Here is a 23,526-nt window from a genome sequence, read left to right as displayed (position 1 = left end):
GTGTTTGAAAAACAAAACCGCTGTGGGACGATTGATTTCGAACAATTACCACAGATGATTTCGAACTAACGTTGGCGATGTTCGAACGGTCGGTTTATGACACCGTGTTCCCTTCCTGACGTTTCGCTTTTTTGCAAACTTTAAACCAATATTTCTTGCTAATTAATTAATTTTGTATTGAAATATTTACAAACTTACTTTGAATAAATATTTACGTTACAGAATCAAGCGATTTCACATAAATATGTGCAGTAAAGTGTCACATTTTGACTACGTGTATATTTTGACAGGCGAAGCAAACAAGAAGAACAAGAAGAAGCAACTTTGATGTCGTGTTCGGAAACGCCGCAGAACGAGAGCAACACAAATCACAGAATCGGTAACACAAAATCTGCAAAACCAGATTCCATCGCGTTTTGTGGTGTTTCTCGATCGGAATCGGATTCGGTTTAGTGTGAACACACAGATCTCAAAACAATGGGCATGATGGATAGTTTGGGTCTGAGCGGGCTCGCTGGTGGCGTGCAGCGGATGGACAAGCGACAGGTGAGTTTTGCCTGGAATGGCTGTTTAACCGTGGCCGGGTATGAGTGACAAAACGTTTGCCTTTCTGTTTGCAGTTTCTGTTCCAAATGCTCAGCTTCGGAATGATCGTTTCGTCCGCACTGATGATCTGGAAGGGACTGATGGTGGTCACTGGCAGCGAGTCGCCGATTGTTGTCGTGCTGAGCGGCAGTATGGAACCGGCTTTCCACCGTGGCGACCTGCTATTCCTCACAAACCAAGATGAACCGGTGCGCGTTGGAGAGATTGTGGTATTTAAAATCGAAGGCCGTGACATTCCGATCGTTCACCGTGTGATTAAGCTGCACGAAAAGTATGTATCGTGTTTTTGGTTGCGTTCGTGCCATAACATACAGCGTAACAAACGTGTTTCTTCTCACACAACCACCTTACAGGAGCAACGGCACGGTAAAATTCCTTACCAAAGGTGACAACAACTCCGTCGACGATCGGGGTCTGTACGCTCCGGGGCAACTGTGGCTTACGAAGAAAGATATCGTGGGGCGAGCAAGAGGATTCCTGCCGTACGTGGGGATGATCACGATCTACATGAACGAGTATCCGAAGCTAAAATACGGCATCCTGGGACTGCTAGCGTTATACGTGCTTGTGCATAGAGAATGAGACAACTAAGGCGGAACATCTTACTTCCTTTTTTTTATACAATTGCGATCCGTTCCACTTGCCGGGTGATGTGGCAGGTCGAGGGAGAACGCGCTTGGCTCTCGATGAAATGCATCATGTTGTGTGTTAAAATTGTTCCAGCTCGGGCGGACGCTTCCCACGATACGAATCTGAGCGGAGTTCCAAATGGAAGAAAACCGGTGCAACTTAGTTTGGTATCTCGCACGAAAAAAAAAGGATAAAGAGGGTGGTAAATAAAATAAATTAACGTAAAACACTTAACACACTGGTTGCTATGGTGCAGTTGTGTCTGTACTTTGAGTTATTGTCAAATAGGACATTGAGAATATACCATACAGTACAATACGTTAAAAAAGGTTAGGTTGATGTAGCTAATTAACGCTTATTTCAATTTATTTTACAAGCTATGTTATTAAACAGCAGTGCATTCCTCTCCCCTACTTCATTTTATTCCTACTTAATATATTTTACGTCGATTGTCGCAAACGATCATCACGAAAACGAACGCTTTTCTGATTTTTGGTACTAAGAGAACATACTACGCAAGAGGTAAAACTAATCCTGTTGCGCATCCGCTTTGCACCGCGAGCTGCATATCCTTCTAGGGGCGAAACGAGCTGCACTATAAAAATTAGTATCTAGCTACAGATGGCGATAAAAGCAGTACAGAGATAAGTTTCAAATAATGACGTATAGGTGGCGCTCAAGCGTGAAATTACCCCGTCACTACATGCTTAGCAATTGTGGCGTTTGCGAACGCGACAAAAGTAGCTCAATTTTCCAAAAAACATTTTGCGATTCTGGTGCGTCTTCAAGGTTTAACTTTTCACGTGCAAGGTTTGTTTATGTTTTCAATCTGGCCGGTAGCGTGAAATTAATTTCGAATTAAATTAAATTAATTTAAACAAAGAAAATTATAATAAGTAGTAAATTTATTGTTTTGATGAAGTCGTCGGATGCTGCTAATTCCTATGATACAAACAACGGCTGTTCCTAACAGTACCGCAGATTTGTCCGTTTTGTTTTCTTGTGTGTTTGGCGCTGGAAAATCTTGTCATAATTTTTCCGATAGCCAAAAGAAATTGTAAGAAAATAAAAACATGAACGAAGATGTTTTTGCCCACCGCGTCATACACCGGGCAAAATATTATCGGGATCGAATATTAGAAGTCGGATAGCACTAATTAGAAACAACTCCGAGTAGCATAAAGATAAAAACCTTTGTACCCGGTTAATCGAACTTGTCCGGCTTTTTTCTCATTTCATGACCATCACCGTACCGTCAATACTCAGGTAATCATAACTACGATTCCGACATAGCTTCCGAAACAGATCGAACACCTGTATGTAGTGAGCTATATTTATCTAGCAAGATGGCCAAACGCGTTGTTTATAGCGACATTGTTGAAGCAAGTACTAAATTCATTAACAATGCAGCAATTGTTTGAGTGAAAAGAAACTTATAGCAACATATTCGCATTAAAATGTATCAAATTTATAAATTTTGTTAAATTGCTCAAAAAATGGTAAGGCTATAGATTTAAATGTCCGCGAGTTGCGATTTTTTCTCGAATTAAAAGACTTTCTTGTGTTTTAATAATAGTATTTATATTCACAATAATTATTTACAACTCGTACGTACTTTAACCCTATTGTCAATGACCGCCTACCTGGGTAAGTTTTGCACTTTTATTTTTTAATATCTTTTGATAGGAAAGTCGTACAAACATGTTTTTCTCCATTTCGTACAAAAAGAAAAATTTTAAAAATTTTTTTACCATTTTTTAAATATTTTTTTCGATTGATACCCCTTATATCTACCACCGCCTACCCGAGTAGGCCATACGATTTGTATGGGGTTTTCATTTTTTTTCGGATTCTGAAGCGTATATCTTTTGATCTGCTTGTCGTATTTGCATGAAACTTTCAAGAAAGATGGGTTTTTTAGTTGTCCAACTAATATCATTTAGCTGAGAATTTTAAAAATTCTGGTTTTGTGTATTTTGCCTTTTTTACAAAATTTTCTTCGTATATCTACGACCGCCTACCCGGGTAGACCATACGATTTGTATGGGATTTTTCAGTTTTCGGATTCTAAATCATGTATAAAGCATATATATATATAGTTTTTCGGGGTTAATTGTAGCCAATTAATCGTCTTTAATCATATATAATTGTTGTGTATTATTTTCGCAACTCTGCGTTATTAAAAAGAAAATAAATACTTTTTTTATAATTAGAAGCTTTCCACGTAGCTATTATAAACCTCAAATGTTATCATATTACTAACACTAAGTGCAAATATTTCAAATTATTTACATTTGGAAAAATATGTGTTAAATTCAGAACGCGAAGAACAAGCAGGTTTTTTAACATAAATAGCAATTTTCTTTATGTTTGGTTCTTCCTGAGGTATCTCGGCTGAAGGTTGTCCCAGAAAACTTCCGAGAAAATAAAAACTCCCATATAAATCCCATGGCCTACCCGGTCAGGCAGTCATAGATATACGGAGAAAAATTTGTAAAAATGCAAAAAAACTGGAAACCAGAATTTTTTAAATTATCAGCTAAATGATATTAGTTGGACAACTAAAAATCCCATCCATATTGAAAGTTTCATGCAAATACGACGAGCAGATCAAAAGATATACGCTTCAGAATTCGAAAAAACGAAAACTCCCATACAAATCGTATGGCCTACCCGGGTAGGCGGTCGTAGAACAACGTGTATTTTTTTGGTCGTAGACACTACGGTTAAAAAATAAAAAAGCACAAGATTTTTTTTACTAGACAATATTGAATGCCACTCAACCGATATTATTTTTGAATTTGTATTTGTTTACCTTATTATTGCCAGCAAAATCGAGCTATCCTGGCCGCCATTACAGAAAACTGTCCTGGTGTTAAATCGCGCTTCGAATAGCATTTTTCGCTGAAAATACACGTATAGCGACTTTTCGCAATTATTTTTAAATGGAGTTTTGCAAACATTTCCTGAATCGCGTTCGCCAACGCGACAATTGCTAAGCGTTTAGTGACGGGGTTATATTTAAAACGTGGTGCGTTTTAGTACCGCTTAGATGTCGCTAGCAGTGTTGTGACACTTTCAGCAGACAGATGTCAGCTCCTGCATGGGATGGTCTCCTGTTACTTGGATTGGATTTTTCATTTCAACCACGGTATTGGAAACGACGACTCGCGTTCTTTGGCAACTACGATTTTGAACGATACGTTAAGTAAATGTTTTACTAATGAGATGGAAAGTGTAATCATCTTTATATCGTGATTAATCGTAGCGTTGTAACAATGCAGTCAGGACTTTTTTATGAATAAAAAAAAATCGTATCGTTGTATTTATTTTCGTGAGTGCAGCTTTTATTTTTTTTACAAATGAATAATGGGTATTTTTATGTTTCTTTTTTTGCAGGAACAGCTGTAATCTAACTGTAACTAAAAAGCTTAGGTTGAAATAACTTAAATAAAAAGTGAATAATTTCACTATCAAATCTTTAGGAAGTTGTTCACCTTTATAATGCTGTTACTGATATGAAACTATCCCTCATATACAAATACAAATATTAAAACTGTACTTACCATTCGTCATTATTACTCTCGTTCGTTTGATAAAGTTTCACTACATTACTTTCGTGTGTTTGTTTGTTTGTTTGTTTTTTTTCCTTTTTATTTTGCTTCAATTTTCTCGCTTCATTAACTTTCGGCTCTGTTTCACGCTGTTTGCGGATTGTTTGTTTTGTTAGTGATGTCGTACCCTTGCTAACCTTAAGCCTATGAGTTTCTATAAGATTAGAATCACATTTATCTTATATGTTTAGTTTCTTATTAGTGTTACTGCCGCCGTACCTCATCTTCCCTTACTTGTTTTCCTTTTCGCTTTTACATCGATTAATCCATCTGCTTCGCCGTACACTACGCTAGTTAATATTCATCCCGCCCGTCTTGTGTTGTGGAATGTATTATTGGGGGAATGTGGGAACAACAGTCCAAGGTTTCATAACCTCTGGCTTGGCTTTTCCACCACTTCGCAACAGTTAATTTGTTTACACAGAAAGCGATCGTCTTAAGTACAGCTACATCGTCTTCGGCGCTTCTATTTACAAAATTGCTCTCATAATCTCCTGTGTTTTTTTTTGTTGGTGCGTAGCACGGTGTAATAAACGGCAGGCATTGTGAAATGTTGTTGAGTACTGTTACACCGCACGCACGGGTAATGCAATAAATGGCGACACTAGCTTAATCGGAATGCAGTGCTCAGGACGTGTTGTTTGTTTGCTTTGTTTGTTTTGTTCGGTTTGCTGCGGTTTTACAGTAACAATATGGATGAATGGTGTTTTTGGTGTTTTCTGGTGAAAAACTATACCACGATTAGATCCACTTGCAAGGTTGAATGGTTTTGATTGATGAACGGTTTGTTTGTTTTTTTTGCTGTCTTTTGGCAGATTAATTTCTACTACTACTCCCTAACTCAACTTTCGCCACAAGTAGTCACATTCCGTTACTCTTTTCTCATTTCCATTCGTGAGCTATAAACCGAATGTGAAGAAAAAGTCCCCCAAAAAATATACAACGCCACATATAGCTTTTCCCACCACAAAATACACAGTAAGGACATTCGAAAACATTGTTCTACTGATATGATCGGTACAGGTCGATTAGCTTGGTCTCGGGCGGGGGGGTGCTGAGGTGGTAAGAAGTGCATTAGCGTTTAGGTGATAGAAACTGGCATTCTGAAGGAAGAGGGAAGAATGGATGAGGCGGAGAAGGGTTTGATAAAAAAGTGGAGGGTTTCTTCTTCTTCTTCTTCTTCTTCTTCTTCTTGTTTTTTTCTTCTTCTTTTTAATCAGCCTTTTGCAAAATAGACACTCGGAACATTGTGGCGCTTTCGCATAGATTCCCCTTACGAAATGGTGGACACCAGCAGTAGAACAAGCGTTACACAAAACCACAAAACACACATACATTCAAAGGCGTGTATGTAAAGGAGGCGTATGTTGGTGCTGTATAGTTCGTGTGCTATCCGTTCGCGTTTTCTTTTGCCACCTTTTACTGTCTTTGCAAAAAAAAAAAACATTCTTCACGCCACGGCGTACCTCCGCGGTACCGAGCAGAGACATTGAGTAGCGTATTATTTGTTTTGTATGTGGTTTTGCTTTTCTGTTTCTGTTTTTGCTTTTGCAGCGCATTGTTTCTAATTGGCACGGATTACAAACATAAAAAAAACCCTTTTAAACTGTAAGTTCAATAAAATTCGTCAGTTCACCTACCCAATAGTACAACTCTTACTGACCTGACCTTCAGCTTTTTTTTGCTACTTTTCTTCTTCTTTTTCTTCTTTATCTTTGTGACAACGATGGTGAGGAAATTGTTTCATCTTTTTTTTCGATTCGTTTCGTTTGTTTTGATTGCGTAAAGAGTCATTTAGTTTGAAGAAATGTTACAAAATACCAGGCGCCTCCATTGACTCCCTCAAAAAACACGTGGTTGAGTAGTTTGGTTGCTGAGGTTTAAGAGGTTTCTCGAACGTGTAAGGGAGAGCGCTTCCAATTGGATGTAAATATTTGCTTTGTTTTCATTTCTTGTTTACTCACAGCACAAACTATATTTGATTGTTTGAAGGAGGAGGAGGAGGAGGAGTAGTTTAACGAATTGGAACTAGCATTGAAGTGTTTTAAAAATAGTAATGCAAAACACACCATCGTTTGCCGGCTTTGAAACACCACCATTGTCGGATTTTTTTTTTCTATGCTTGTCACTGTTTCATCTAGTTGGTTTCGTTTTGTTCTGTTTGTCTCTTCTTTCACTCATCTCGGCTACTAAAACCTCTGGCGCACACCCTTCGTCGTTACATGGTACTTAGCTTCTGTTACCATTTTTCTTTATCACTTGTTTATTTTTTTTTTCATTCCCTAACGCCTTCCTGTTCGCGGGTTTCTTGCTAATCGTTAACGTGAAAAACTTTGTTATCTATCACTGACCAGATTTTCAACGTCCGAAACCATCACCTCCAGATCGGATGGCAGCGGTTCATCGAGCGGTCGTCGATTACCACCACTGGGGAGTACCATTGGCCACTCGAATGGTCGTTGTACAGCTTTCGGATCATCGGCACACGTAGCTGTATGCGGGCGGCCATGATGATGCTGCTGTGCCGCCATGTTCGTCTTCACATTCAACGATGTCTGCCGGGCCAGGGGGACCGGTTGCTGCTGATGGTGCGTTGTTCCATTCAGCGGTTGGCCCGTTGCTGCTTTCCCACTGCCGGCAGTTCCCACACTACTACGCCGCTGATGCTGACCAGCGTGATGATGATGGTGCGCATGATGATGATGCTGATGGTGTTGCTGGTGTCCGTGGCTACCGTTGCTTGAGTTGCTAGAGTTATTGCTACCGAGCGTACCGTTGTTCGCACCCGAATGACGGCGGCCCATCGTACCGGGACCGTTCGATGCCGAGCGGGACAGTTTCGCCGGCTGGGTAATGCTGTTCCGGCGGCTTCCGTTCGGATCTTGGTGCAGCATCTGGCTAGACGAACCGTGCCGTTTGAGCGTGTGCAAGTTAGACACCGAACCGGACTGATGGCGACTTAGGTTGGTGGAGCTGGAACGTTTCTTGTCGGCGAAACTGTTCCGCTTGCCACCGTGACCGTGTTTGGCGAGATTGGTCGTGCTGGAGCGTATGAGACACTCCGTACTATCACCACCGAACGCGCCACGGAACGCACTGGTGGAGCTGTTGTGTACGCTGGAACGCCGCTGCCGATCACGACCGCCACTATTGCTATGATGGCCGCCAGTTGCTAGATTGGACGTGCTGCCACGTGGTTGGGCGGTGCTTTTCGTAGGTGAATTCTGCAACCGTGTCCCGCTAGCGCTCCGACTGATCCGGAACGTGGCCGTATTAATGGATGGCACATTGGGCTGCTGTTGCGATGCGGTGGCGCTGTTTGTGGCCACCGTGTCGGGTTCATCCCCAAACATTATGTTCTCGTACGTGTGCGAAGACTCATCGTGCCCGGTAAGATCGTCCTCACCCGGTAGCCCGTGCCGGGGGTTGAGCGTTTCGTAGTTCGGTTCGGCCAGCGGATTACCGATGATGGGAAGTTTCTCCTCTGCTACCGGTACCTGCTGGCGTACGAGAATCGCCGACCGTTTGCGTGGTTGCTGCTGCTGATCTTCGCCACTAATGATACCACCCGGTCCAACACGTTTCCGGTCCGTTAGTGGACGACTTTTTCGCTTCCCACCAACCGGTCCCGGGACCACATGTGTCTTCACACCCGACACCGCCGATGGGTCAGTTTTGGAGAGCTTCAGGCTAAACTTGAACGGCGGCTTGTACACCACCTGCAGCCGTACCTTTTCGTTCAAATTGCCAACGGATTTGGTTTTCACGCGCGTTTTCTTCGGCGATCGAGTGGCGGTCGTCTGTGCCAATGGGACGGTTCCGCCTGCCGCCGTCTGCTGGGCACCCTGCGTCAGATGATCCGGGGTGGATTGACTTTTGCTAAGAATGTTCGATACGGCTGATGCATGTTCGTACGCACCGGTTCCGCCGGATGGCTGGGTGGCCACGATCGGTGACTCCAGCAGCCAACGGTGTACCTTCCCGAAGGTGTTACTGTGACTGTGCGCATCGGACGCATTGCGGCTCGAGTAGTCGATCACCTCTTTATGCTTTGATTTCGGTTTCTTGTGTTTCTTCTGCTGCTTCGGCTCTTTAACCGGCGATTCATCCGACGGTCCACCACCACCGGCTGCCGCACTCGAACGTTTCTTCTTTCTGCGGAGCAACTTTTTCGGACTGTCCGAACCGCCCGCTACCGTGGTGGTGGTCGTAGTGGTACGACCAACGTGCCGCTTCACCTGCTTAATGACTATGGTGGCTGGATTGACGCCACCGGTCGTTGGGTTCGTGACCGGACCGCCCGTTCCCGACGCTTGCTGGCGTTGCTGCAGCTCCTTGGAAGTGGACGGTAGCACGGCGGTTGTGGTTGTGGTCGCTCCGTTCACTGTGGTTAGCAGTTGCTTTGGAACTGAGACCGCCGGTACGGTGGTGGTTGCTGCCGCCGACTGTCCCTTCGTGGGTTTGCTGGAGGGTTTCGTTCGTTCGCCGCGTACCTTCTTTTTGAGCGGCACTTTCGTGCGGACGGCCGTGTGCACTATTACACCGTTGTTGTCCTCCGGTAGCCGTACCGTTTCCGTCGTGGCGCTGTGTATGATGGTGACCGTTTTCAGCTTTAGATTGGTACGCTTGCCCAGTAACTTCGCGCTCAGAACCTGTAGAAATGAGATGAAGGAGTGATTAGTGGAAGCAGAGGCACATGGAGAGGAACTATTACAAGGTTTATAAACTCGAGCGAGAAAACTAAAGCCATTGGTGAATTATAGTCAAGATGAACTGGAACATTCGAATGGAAGATGAGAATTCCTACTGAATTTCTGGATCTTTTACAAAGTTAAGCTATATGTACCTGCACAAAGCGTTCTGTTGATGGAGAACACCATCATATCAGAATGCCTTGAATAGAATTGCTTTTACAAAATTGAAAGGAAAAGTGGCAAACTCGGAATTATTGTGGGACGCTTTCCAAGTTGAACTTCAATCTGCCGAAAGAAATCTGGAGACCTTTTTCAATTTCTGGAACTTATCTCAATATACACATATGAAACACTTGCAGTGTATCTGTCGAGAATTCTTTGAACAAATTTGTTGTCAGTGTTTGGAAGAGTTCCTGAAATTGAGAGAATTCCTGATATTCGAGAACTTGAAAAGAACCCAGAGATTGCTGAAAATTTGCCACCTTAAACTTCAAAAACCTTAAGCTCCAGAACAGCTACGAAATTCTACATTCATCTCCAAATATTCCACTTCAACTTGAAAACAATCGAGAAATGACCTCAGTTTTACAGCTTCAACTTTAAAACCTTGCAAACATAAAAGAATATTTCGAGCGTTTGTTTGTTTTCCATTACAAAGTTAGCAATAATCAGTCCCAACGGCCTATGTGAGCGAGAAAGGAAGCGGACATGTTCAACAGTGGAGATATGGTGACAACGCGCAACAAAACCAAAACTACTCTGTTCTCACAATATTGCTCAATATCCAGCGGAATGTCCTTCCAGTGGCGCACGTTTCGACGAACTTTCTGTTTTTCACGAACACAATCGAAATTGAAGAATATGTTATAAAAATGTTGCTCCTTTTTAAAAAAAACACAATATTCCAAAAACACCTTAACGGTCCAAAACAACAACACTTACCAGAAGAACCAGTACAGCGGTCACGATCAACGCGACGGTGTACCAATTGCTGAGAATCCATTTCTTGAAGCTGGCAATACTCTCCTCCGAAAGCAGCAACTTTCGCAACGTTGCCAACGGTCCGGATGGGTCCACTTCGCGACACTTTTGTGCCACATCACAGTACCCGTTGTAATCGTTACAGGGTGTGCCTGGTTTCGCGTACATATCCGGCACATCGTACGGTGGTTCGTTCCAATCGAACGAGCTCAGGCACGGTTTGTCCTCGCCCGGCTGCTTGCAGCACAGTTCGCACGCCTTGATAGCGGGATCGGTCGGTCCTACCGCACACTGGCAGCTTTCCAGCCCGTACGCCAAACAGATGGAACCGGTACATTCGCCCATGTAGCAAACGTACTCCTTGTTGCAGATCGTCTTGTTCGGTTTGTTGATGGACGGTGGACAAACGGGCATCTGGCCGTCACAGTAAGCCGGATCACGGCATCCATTATCGTCGCGACATTTGTCACCGAGCTTGAGCGTACACTCGAGCGTACAGCACGGTCCCTGTGACGGACTGCATTGCGCCCTGGGAATGGGGGAAACGAGTGTGAATTAGTCGCTTGTCATACACAGAATGATATCTTGCCTGGTTGTGACGGTACGCCGCACAACACGACACGACTTACTTTGGTGTTAGTGTGCATGGTTTCTGATCGAAGCGAGGATGGCGTGACATCGGATAGCAGCAGGAATCTTTACAGTCCTCCTCCCAACCACAGTCACACTGTTCACCCGGCTCGACCACCCCATTGCCGCAGATTGCTTCCTGTGGTTCTGTTGCGACGATCGTTGTTTTGTGGCATGAAATGGAAAAACCCAAAAAAAACACCAATAGATCATTACCAATGGGAACGAGACAGTTTTACCCATCTTCAGGCTTTACGCAACACTTACCGGTAAAGCAGCCTTTGGCACTGCGTGCCTTCGCATTCAGCACCGGTTCGATGGCTTTCAGCGAGCATGGACTGAAGCGATTGTTGTTGCGCTTGTCGCCGGACGTCGCGCGTGCAAACATGATGAAGTTACCGTCCTCACCGCCGGGTGTACACTGTTCCGGATCGTGCTGTTGAACAGTGGCGGAAAGAAAAGCGGAAACATAGGCATAAATGAAATGGTGATGTAAAAAAAACAGGAACAGAACCTCAACTTAAATTCCCACACCCGCCTCCCAACTCGATGAAATATGGCAATTTCGCTCTAATGGCGGCAATTACGAGGAAGAGCGCAGAAGGAAATTAATCAACCACAATTATGTGGCAGGAGGCTCCGAGGCTTGGCATGGCCCCTTAGAACCACATGGCGCCACATACCCACACACATAGGGGGTATGGTTTGCGTTGCATTTCCAGTGCACCGGAATGCATTTATAATTGTGATTGGCTCCATGAACCGTTCCCGTTGTTGGCGCTGGTGGAAATTGAATTAGAAATTGGTTTATTAAATCGTGGTTAATTTCTACTGCCTTTCTAGAAGAAATGGAACATTACGAAAGGGGAGTCACCTTTTCTTGGTAGCTATTGTTGACCACGTATGGGAGGGATTTATTTATGGTAAAGGCTGGTGCGAACAGTACGACTAAAGGATTATAATTTACCTATTCTAGAAAGAGTTGTTACTCACAAACAATAATCCTTTTTTTAAAGCTTATAACGGCTTTGTATTTTTATTAGAAAAATTATTTTCATTTGAATTCAATAAGTTTATCATTTTTCAATATATTATACTGTAAGTCTTTTTAAATATTTTTTTTACTATTTTTAGTCTGCTTTTTTAACATTTCACAACTGACATTCGAAATGTTTCGGTTTAATTTTTTAAAATTAATTTTGTTTGTGTAAATAGAGCAAAAAAGCAACAATATTGTTTTTTTGTTTATTTTTTTTTAAATTATGTAATATATTTTACATCGTGGCAGTCAATCAAATAAAGCCACTAGCTAGTTTAATCTGTTGTAAATGGACAATAACGTCAAAACGGTCTGATATTTTACACGATTACTCTGGCACCTGATTGTCGGCCAAGCTATCAGTATTCAATGTACACTAATAGCCTTAACAATTTTACAGGTCTAGCAATTTGTTTATGGGCGCTATGGCCACAATAGGCATCTATAGGCGTGAAAGACATCTACAGGCGTGAAAGACATTTACAACATTCTGGCATTTCTAGAGTAAGGAGAATCTATCGTTTGGCAGCTTGGTCCTGAGTATTTGACCGTTATATGCGACTTCTCTCTCAAGGGTAACGTGCGTTAGGCCGATAAGGTCGATGTGACCGACCAAACTGTCAAGAAATATTTGGTAACATTTATATCCACTTGTCGTAGCGTCTGTAGTTCATCAAGAACTTATGAATCTTCAAATGAATCTTCCTCTGCAAAGGCAAGGCTTTAAGTCTTTGATCTACTAAATATTTTTTTGACCGTTCTTACTCCTGTGTGTGGAGGCGTCTTACTCACTTTCGTACTGAGTGATTCTAGACTCTAGAAACATAGACAAATTGTTTGCACTTCCAAAATATGCAAAAAAGGACTCTACATCTTCTACTATGTTGATTTTTTTCAACCCACTTTTTTCAATATTCGCACATCAATAAACTATGAAAAGCTATCAATTATAATCTAAAAATTATGATTATCAAAATGAAATAAATCTGAATAAACTCCCTGAAACGGACAACAATACTCTGGCCATTTTGATTTCACATACTCCTGAAGAACAAGTATTGTTACTTGACATACTTCACAGCCTTAAACGTAGCTAACTATACTTTTATCCATGTGTTTCTACCAGACTAACTTTCTTGTCTTCATCTTTATTTGTATTATTCCTTCGTGACTAGATAAAGTACTACAAATTTTAGTTTAAGAGCACTAGGAATGATAACTCTATCATCAACATAGAGTGTTTCATCCTCCATTGCTAAATGACTGTTGATTTCAGAGTAATCCTTGTAAGAAATAGTAGAAATAGTGTAAAATAGTATGTAAGTAGTGCGTAGAGTCAGTCTATAATAGAGCGTCGACGAATAAAAATACAGTCGAGACAGAACACCGTCCATGCAAGCCAGCGGTTTTGAAAAACAGAACGGATAGTGGTGCCCAAGCATGCCAATCCACTCAACTTGCAAACAACACCATTCAATCGAGATATTCTGGACAAGTTTGAAGAAGCCAATATACTCAATGATGATTTGATGAAAAGGCGACTATGGAACGGTTTTTTTTCGTTTTGCTTATCATCGTTCCAAAAAATATTTCTCTTTTTTAACACAAACATTAGTGCGACCATCAATGTTAACGGATCTTTGCTTGTTCCTTCACATATTCATGGTGACAGACGAGGTTGGTCGCATTTTTCTCTTGAATAGAGTCGATTCTAATTACATTTGGACAAAATTTATGTATCACAGTTGTGTGTTTACTACCATGGAACTAATTTAATAATAATAAAATTTTTCGTAGAAAATAGAAAACTCGTTTGGCAATCCCTGTGTGAATGTGAACACCTAAGCTCTTCTCGGAAATAATTTTTAACTCAACACAGGCGAACGAATCGAATGACTCAGTGTAAATAAATTTTTCGTAGAATACCCACTGATTGCGTTAAATTAGTTTAGTTTTTGTTTCTTTAATCTCCCATTCCTATTCGCCCTAGAAAACTTCCTACAAATTCTCCATAATGCTTATTTTGAAGATCTGAAAGTTAATAGATCTTTTTTTTAAATTAATTTCTTTTGTGTGGAAATGATCTTATTAAAATTATCAGAACAATAGAAAGTATTTCTTCAGCATATCAAAATGTTATTATCATGTTGATCTATCGTTAGATTTATTCGTTAAATTGAACCTAAATAAAATCCACGAAAAATAATCGTAGAACAATTTAGATAATGTAATATATGAATATAATTACATGGATTTACAGCTCATTGTTAACTGTGTATGAAATTTTTCCTTTTGTAAAACAGTTATTTAAATAAATAAGAAAAATTAAGATTCATCATTTGTTGAAATAATTCTTTATCGAAAGGAAACATTGTTTTTTTTTATTCATAAAGAACGGCCTGGCCGTATTGCTCGAAAGGAAACATTGTATTGTCAGTCAAAATGTCATAAACCACCTCATAATCTCTTTGGGGATGAAAGTTTTTCCTAAAGACCAAATAATTTCTGAACTAGCATAAATTGTGAAGCAAGTAATCAACCAACTCAATATAGTTCTTAGTAACAAAGTACATTTAACAAAAAAAATCTTTATTAAAATACAATGCAGATTAAAATATAGCGATCTTTTTATTAAACTTTATGAAAATGTATGGACTTTTCTGCAAAAATGTTCTATAATTAAAGGACCACGACTGTATACACTATACAATATTATTTAAATTACCAACAAAAACAATATTTTTGAATAATTTCACATTAATTAAAAGAATCACTTTTTCATTCCTTAATATTGTTTAATAAATTAAGTAAATATTAACACAACAACTCACAAACTGTACGTAATAAATTAGGAACTGAACAAGAAAACTGATCAACTTTCACATAACGTCTAACAAGATTCGTGAGCAATGTTTGGATTATTACTCACAAAACTTCATTAGCAAACTGCTCTAAAGAAACGTGTAGCACCTCATTCCCATCGTTGTTTCTGTGAGGCGTATGTTCAGACAATTCAACAAACGACTTTAGCAATAGCAAGTGCCAAGACAACTGGTTGAAAAATAAACTCCTCCCAAAGCTAATCACTACACGTCAGCTCGCATATTATCCCTTACGCTTAAGGAAGCACGGTACACGATCATGTCTTCGCAGTACAGTACAAGCTGTAGAGACAGAGCGATGGAAAGTGTTTTTTTTTTTGGTGCGTCCCGCCTTCACAGAACCTTTTCCTTCCCAGCGCATTGCAGCAAAACTGCAAGGGAAATCGAGCAATGCAGAGCCAATTCTAGCGGGTATGTCTTATAAATGAGTAACACTTGTTTGAGTTCCTCCCACGAGAAAAAAAAACCAGAATCACGAGAACAGCTACACCAGTTGCAATTTGTGAAGATGAGGTTGCCATTGCATCGTTTCTTCCATCGCAAATGGCGCTCTACTTGTCTGGTTGGTTGGTTTGTTTTTCTCGTCTTTTCTTACATTTTGCCCACCCACCACTATTTGCCCATCCATGCGCCAGCTAGTCAAACTCGACAAACAAGAGTGTATTGTTTGGCAATGCTGTCAGTTGTCTTGCCATCCACTACCCAAACACCACTGCCTTACAAACTGCCTTGGGAGTAAGATCTCGTTTCGTGCTCATGTTTATCTTTTCCAGTAAACTTTTCAGCTTTCACTAATGACCGTCCAACCCGGTTAGCTTCCTTGGACGGCCAACACGGTGCCTCACCCGGCAAACGATTAATTGTGACTAATAAATTTTCTTTCCCGTATTTATTTTCACTCCTCCTTTGCATGGTCGTGGATTGAATCACGTTCATGTGGGGGGGAAAGAGCTCTAGCCCTCTTAGCTCAAAACAGGGAAAATCCCCCCCACAAGACGGATCACAAATAAGGGATGGCCATAGCAAACGATACAATTGTGACGCGCTAGGAGCGTGAAAAGGAAAAGCAAAGGCAAAGGAAAAATCACCCCTCGGGGCGGATGCTTACAGCTTCCCCCGGTGCCACTCGTAAAGAGTCGGTACCTGTTATTTATTATACAGTATTTTGAAGGTATCCTTTATGTGATTTGTTTTTTTTTATGAATCTCAACCAGGATTAAGAATTGTGTCCGGGTGGGTGGGATGGGGTTGAGATTTTGAATATCGCAGGAATTATTATTCTATCAATTATTCCCCAGTGTTGCAGATTGAGCACTGACACAAACTGGAGAAGCGCTTGCAATATGTCTTCTCCCGATGCTTTGGAGCATGCTGTATCCATGCAGCTACACTGAAGAGGTTGTATATGAAAATCGGATTTCATTAGTGTGTGTGTGTGCTTTTTTCTCTTCCTTTTGCATGTTTGTTTACGTCTGACGTGGGTCGTCATTGTTCGTCATTTCAAGTGCCTTTCGTTTGCGCTCTTCAGGTCTTCATAATGCTACAGACACACAAAGTCACACACACACAGTAATAAGCACAAACGATGCTGCTTCCTTTCGGGAATGCTAGGGAAAGTCAAGTGAAGAAGGGACTGCTTTCCACGTCGGTAGCAATTTACTTCATTTCATCATGATCGTGAAGCAACGCGAACATTATTACACGGGACAATGTCGGAAGTCACTTCTTCGCTCGCTTGCGAATAAGGTGTATCGTATTACAATTACAACCGCTTATTCATCATGTGAAATTGCAATATGAATAGATGGAAAAGGATTGTTGCATTATGTTTTGTGGTATCGTACGACGAGACGTACAAAAGCGTTGTGTTTATTATTCGGGTTTATTGTTTAGTGACACGCGTTTTGCTTTTTATTTGCCTTTGATTTGATTCGTTTTGTTAAAATTTAAATAAAATGTTTATAGTTTATAGTTAGATTTAAAAAAATTATTTACCTAGTTTAGATTTGTTGCTTTTTGTTCTGGGACCGTTATTAATTACTTCTCTTATTCATAAAACATTTTAACATTTTTTTTAGTTTTTATTTGATTGGTTTGTAGCCAAAAAAATATAAAAATTACGTATATTAAAAAAATTTATTTTTTTTTTTTAATTTGAATTCATGTCTTTACATAAAGAGTAAGAGAGGGCGATATTTTTAAAGTACCAGGCGCCTCCATGAGATATTTTTAAAGTTATATTTTCGGTAGAATAAGTGGTAAAATAAGTCTGACGCGTCCTGACCGTTCATAAGAAGAAAAAAATCTGTGAACTTTAACAAATGCGAATTTTGGCAGTATTAAAAGTTGCTTAAGAGAACGCAATTTGTTTTTATTTTTAACTTCAGGTACCAGGCGTCTCCATAAGTCATTATTTTTAAAGTTATGGTAAGTATATTCAACAGATTTTGACAAATGCTTTTTTAACTGAAATAAAAGTTTGAAATTATGTCTTTATACAAGAAAAGTCGAGTAAAAGAATACAATTTTTCGTTAATTTTAACATCAGGTACCAGGTGTCTCCATAAGACATTATTTTTATATTTTGTGTAAACTTTAACATTTGCGACATTTGGATAAATTATAAGTTTTGTGCAAAATGTAAGCTTTGGCCTGTTATTCGGTATAATTACTGAATGTTCGTTTTGCAGTATCATAAGCGTTTGATCGGATTTTGTCAATATCTGAAAGTGGAAAGTTGGAAAACTTGGAAACATCGTGATGATGTTTCATACACAAAACAAGCGTTTTTGCTGATATAAATACTACAACAAATTGGTAAACCTGCTTTCCTTCAGATGAATCATAAAGTTTATCTTTTTTTATTTGGAAATATCTTGCATTTAGATAAATACATTAAAAAAACAGCATGGAAAAATTCTCACATATGTATGCAGTAACATATGTTAACATTTTAAATTTTCAAAATTGAACCTCTTTCAATAAAAACAAATTGCAAAGATACACGCGTTAGTGCAAAATAGTAAAAAAAGGACCAATGGTGCAACATCGTCCTCATCATCGTGCAAATAGAAAAAATTTGTTGACACAAAATGGAAACACGGCGACAACGAAAAGTCGCTCATTAAATACCGATGCGATACTGTGTTGTGTCCTTGCGGGAAACGAGGTCGGCAAACGAGGAAGTGGGTCAAACACTGGGTGGTGTCACATCATCACAAACGTGCTCTGACAGATGTCCTGACAACAGGTTTTGTGACCCATACGCCATACTACGAATCTACCCGGATCAACCGGTAACCCTTCCCATACCGACCGGATCCTAATTTCTTCTCCATCGCACATACACTTAAGATAGAGGCAACGGTGTGTGTGTGTGCATATGGTGGCGCGAACGCTTTGACACAGAAACACATTCCGACAGGTGCGGCTTTTGGCCCTTCTTTACTTTCTATTCCATTTCCGGACAATTGGAACAAAGAAGCGTGAAAGAAGGAAAAGAGATAGGACAGTGAAGGGGAGTAAGGAGAAGGAGACGGAGGAAAAACCAGCATACAGAAGCAACACTAAAACGCATGTCACATCTAGGTCGTGACAGAACAAGTCCTCGTTTGTTTCAAGTGTCAGCTACGATTTTTCGTCATTTTTATGTTTCCGTTTCGCACCCTGCGCTCGATCCCACTTTTCCTACCAGCGGAGTGTCTGTTCGTAGCATGGTTTTCACCCATTGCTGTCCTTATGGTTTGCTGCACACGTACCCGTAAAGGGACGGAACAACTGGAAGTCGACCCTTATAAAGGGACAGCGAACGAGAGGTCACGGCGTGCCACATACTACAATACGAGTATGCAGTTACGTTCCATTCTTTGTCCCATTCTGATTGGGTGACTCTTCGTGGCAACAGAATCCGTGCTACGTCAGGAAATTTTATGTGTTTCTTTGCTAGGGGAAAGCTTCGAAACCGCCACATTTTCTACGTGTGGTTTTTTGAAGGGAATTTTCTATTTTTTTTTTGTTCTCTGTGTGTGCGCGCGACCGAAAAGCCGAGAGCAATTTTGCTCCACACCAACTAAATGGAGAAAATAAAAAGGCTGAATATATGTGGGTGGATAGGTGTGTGTGGATGGATGTGTGTGTGTGTGGAAAATGCATGAAGTACCACCACTTACGATGTACATTTCATTTTCTCACTACCACAACATTCTTCATCGCTTCTTGTTTTACTCCACACTCCACGGTGGTGGACGGATGGGGATTTTCATTTCTTGAGTTCCATTTCCGTTTCGTTTGCTACCACTAACGCCTGGTTGCAATTTCATTCATCGCATCTCGCTATTTCAACGACCCGGCAAAGGACAGCAAACAACAGAATATATTCCTGGTGCTTGGCCATATACCGGTGCACGTTGTAACAGAGAGTGGACATTTTGGGAGGAAAAAAATGAAACTTTCGTTCAATAATGAAATAATTAACTGCAAAAAATCCAAAAGTCTCATCTCAATATATTGCAGAATGAATTAGCGGCAAGTGGCTTAAATGAGAAAAGATGGAAAGCGAAAATTTCTTCACTAGAGATGGGTAATGATAACATATTTAGTTATTAAAATTTTCCCAAATTGTATTTGGAATACAATATTAATTAATGGAACAAATTTTTTTTAAATTTATTTTAATTATTAATGGAACAAATTTTAGCCGAAATATAACAAATGAGTAGCATATGGCATTACGGAATTCATATATAGCGGATACCTATTAGTCATCGTTCCGGACAATTCCCTAAACTTCCTTTCCCTCCTGTTACCTATCCTAAGTAACATTAGTTCAAGCAAGAGGACTATCATCTTACGTTTATTTGCAAACTGTGTCATCCACATTGTTGGAAACAACAATGCTGTGATTGATATAACAATCCTTAAATTTTTTTTTGTAAGCCCTGTACGTTATCCCTTCATGTTTTCGATACATTGTAAAAACTAGTTTATAAGATTTTTTTAATAAACACTTTTATAAAAAAAATAGAACAGTGGTCTTCGACCTATGGTCTTTACGATGAAATTACTATCGTACAGGGAATCAGACATGCCACGCTGGTCATGTCATTACAATAACACCGAACGACCAAATCCGTAAAATATTTTTAGGTCGTTCCCACATGGACAGAAGAGGAGTGGTAAGTCCAATTTGAGATGGAATCATGGAGTTGGTGCAAGGAAGGACGAGGTAATTGATTTCAACCTTTAAGGACTTGCACAGACATCGACATCGAAGCGGTTATAGTCCGGATAAGTACGTAAACCTAAAAAATCGAAAATCCATGACATATTCATTGCTTCGGGCAATATAATGTATAGAAAATAATTTCCAACACCTTCAACAACACCATATTAGTTTTAATTCAAGATTAAAACAGTTGAAAAGACTGAAATTTAATTTTTGTACAGGAATATAGCAATAGCAAAGTCAATATAATTCTATTTAAGTAATCGTATAATAAACAGCCTATTTATATAGCGTACAATGGCTTTCTATAGAAGTCCTTTAGTTCTTTAGAAGTTATATAAGATGCGTTTTATCGAAACAAAATAAATTCAAAGATATTACACAAGATAAATGACATGTCCGCTTCTTTATTCTGAACCGTCCCATGGTGCGTTCCACTGCATCGTTTCCGTCATATTCGCTTCAAATTCAAATATATCACCGGTTTTGCACTCTATATTTTGGGTCCCCATTTGGCACTCACCACGGAAACGGACCACCGGCACTGGGACGGCCGGATGTGCATTCGTTTCGTGTATGTGAATATTAAAAATTCCATTCCATCGCTTTTTGGTCGGTTAAATGCAGCTACAATTTTCTTCTAACTATTATGAAAATAAAGTAAAACTCAACTACCAAAATGGAAATGTCTGGACTGGGAAAAGGGTCTCCGGCATCCATCACCAGCACGTGAAAGAAATTATCAACGGACCACTGTTAACCAGCGAGCATGGTTTATGAATCGTATTTTAGCGTTTTTTTTCCATGAAGCTTTTTGTGGTACCATTTCAGTCCGAAACACACGTGCGGCCAGCTGAAACCGGTTCCGCATGGATGCACTCGTGCAGCAATGTGAATGGGCAAAATTTGAATGAAGAGTTCGAATAAAATTAAGAACGCCTCGGAATGAGTGAAAAGTTTTTGCTCCTTTTCAATCATTTCCATCTCAATAAAGTAAAAACACACACACACACACGTAAACATTTTCCGTATTTTGTGTTGTAAATTTCATTTTGATAAAGTAAAAGGGAAAAGATACAATAGACCCTCTTTTTTGCGATGAAAGGTTTTTTTTTATTTGTTTGTTCCATTTGGAAAGGAGTTAAAATGTTTTGGAAAGATACTCCAAACACCAAAGGGAAAGGAATGGAACCGAAGGGAGTTTGCGGAAAGCATCGGGAAAAGTTTTTGGGCGAACCAAATCTTGATTACACTTGGATTAGGCCCATTATTTCCGTGTCAATAAATTTACTTCGTGCTCGAACGGTCTTCGAAACGGTGTCCGGTTCCGGGTATGGAGGAACGAACAGTCAAAAACGTGCCCCCTCAAAAAAAAAAAACACGGAAGCGCAACCGAACGTTTCATCATCGCAATCAACGCACAACTCTTGTCATGGGAAGCGTCTACGTATTCTTGGAAGCCCAAAAGAAGAAAGGAAATCTTCCAATAAATGCATTTCGTAGGGATGGTTTCACGGTACAAGCAAGGGGCCACGCTTGGTACGGTTTTTCGGACGAGCAGCAGACATGACGATGTCCGATTACCGTTTCTCGGTTAGATGAAGGGGGCGAAATCAATTTGCGACCAACGGTGACAAAGATCCTGGACCGTACGACGACGAATATTTGCTGCGCCGTGCCAGATCTCGGTGTGAAGTATTATCTTTTATCGAAGGATTTGACCATGTGCAGCAATTGGTACTTGGTTCGATTTCTTTAAGCTGTTGACATTGGCACTGCAGAATGGAAGAAGTGTTATAGAAACACTATATTAAGGGAGAGAGAGAGAGAGCTTGAGGAAAGTTGTAAACTGTTTTATCTTTAAGAATGTTGAACAATATTTACTTAACGTTTTTCAATATCTTCAGAGCGTTTTGCTTTTTATTCGTAAAAAAATCCTTTAAACAAACCTAATCATAAAGCAAAAAACTATCTGAAGAACTGAGACCAATTGTGTTCACCAATTATTAAGAAATTCACCAAAATGTTGATATAATACAAACAAAAAACAAACCCTGATACACAAATAACACAAATAACAATAACACAAATAACACAAACGAACGAACGATATTTTCACAATCTTGACAAGGAAGGATCAACGATAGAAGGAAGGGCAGGACAGAAGCTGAAGCGACATCTTTTCTGTCGCTTCTTTTACCGCTTCGAACCAATTCAATCCCTGTCCGGTTGAGTGAGTTGCCATCGTCGATTTTCGGTGACGAAGCAACTAAAGATGGAAAAAAGTTGAGAATAAAGAGAGAGAAAAAAAACAAACACACACAGACACACAATGGATTTCCAGGTCCCAGCTGGTTGCCAATCGAGGTGCTATTGGACGCCCGCTGTTCCGCAACTATCGATGGTCGTTGCCGCTGTCACCGGTACCGGCAGGTTCGCCTGCTTACCGGCTCGTATTTTTGGATTTTATTTCTATTTTATTTATTTATTTTGTCAGCATCTTAGCTGCTGCATCGCAATCGATGCGAGGACGTGAAGTGAGTGAGCAAATTGAATAAAATATACCAAGCAGCTAAGCCGAATATAGAAAGAGCCATAGAAAAACGCACAGATAAACACTTGGTAAGATATCAAAGCTGGCGACAACACGGTGTGAAAATAAGGAAAGGATAGATAACACGGCCACGGTCAACCGAACTTTACTCGCCGGAACGAACGAACGAACGAACGAAGAGGAGAAATCGCGGACTAAAGAAATGCAATCAAAACCGTTGCGCTTTTCCACATTGCCCTGCGGGCAGAGTGAAAGACCAAGATTACCTCAACGCTCGAGTGATGCAAGAGGGTCTGCAAAAATAAAATTAATTTCCACCAGGAACAGACACAGCAGCAGTGTGCGAATCGCATGCTAGGAGATGTTTAATTGAATGGGATCGAATTAAAATGCTCCGTTCAATTAGCAATATGAACGCGATGCCAATTGTGTTTGTGAACCATTGGGAAAGCGGATAAGGGTGATCAAGTCCAACGGAAAGTTCCACCTGAGCTGAGAAGAAAAAGGATTTGCTGCCCATGCTGCAGACAGTCAGGGTTCGGCTTTTGAGGAATTAGTTAGCATTTTCTACGACTACGGATTGTCAGACACCGGTGATCAGTGATTATAGAGATTAAACGAAAACAAAAAAAAAAAGAAACGTTAGGAAAACAGGTGAAAGAGAATAAACTC

The 23,526-nt window shown here is 40.3% G+C and overlaps 2 protein-coding genes across 5 annotated transcripts in view; one reads left to right on the top strand and one right to left on the bottom strand.

The window, feature by feature from the left end:
• The first annotated feature begins 304 nt into the window (after positions 1-304).
• LOC125760481 (signal peptidase complex catalytic subunit SEC11A) lies at positions 305-1,470 on the top strand. Its single transcript, XM_049420648.1, has 3 exons — positions 305-546; positions 621-877; positions 960-1,470. The coding sequence occupies exons 1-3, from the start codon at positions 478-480 to the stop codon at positions 1,186-1,188; spliced, it is 555 nt and encodes a 184-aa protein (XP_049276605.1). The 5' UTR covers positions 305-477; the 3' UTR covers positions 1,189-1,470.
• Positions 1,471-5,891: 4,421 nt separating this feature from the next.
• LOC125760454 (uncharacterized) overlaps positions 5,892-23,526 on the bottom strand; it is a 168,189-nt gene continuing 150,554 nt past the window's right edge. For all 4 annotated transcript variants that reach the window (XM_049420596.1, XM_049420593.1, XM_049420595.1 and 1 more), the window contains exons 10-13: positions 11,423-11,591; positions 11,155-11,302; positions 10,487-11,054; positions 5,892-9,502 (exon numbers count right to left, since the gene is read on the bottom strand). In XM_049420596.1, the coding sequence (XP_049276553.1) occupies positions 7,187-9,502; positions 10,487-11,054; positions 11,155-11,302; positions 11,423-11,591 (3,201 nt within the window). In that variant the 3' untranslated portion in view covers positions 5,892-7,186. The remainder of the gene's footprint in view (positions 9,503-10,486; positions 11,055-11,154; positions 11,303-11,422; positions 11,592-23,526) is intronic.

This window comes from Anopheles funestus, chromosome 2RL, assembly GCF_943734845.2.
Source record: "Anopheles funestus chromosome 2RL, idAnoFuneDA-416_04, whole genome shotgun sequence".
Taxonomy (NCBI): Eukaryota; Metazoa; Arthropoda; class Insecta; order Diptera; family Culicidae; genus Anopheles; species Anopheles funestus.
Note: the sequence above shows the minus strand (reverse complement) of the source record. Positions and strands in the feature narration are given on the sequence as shown.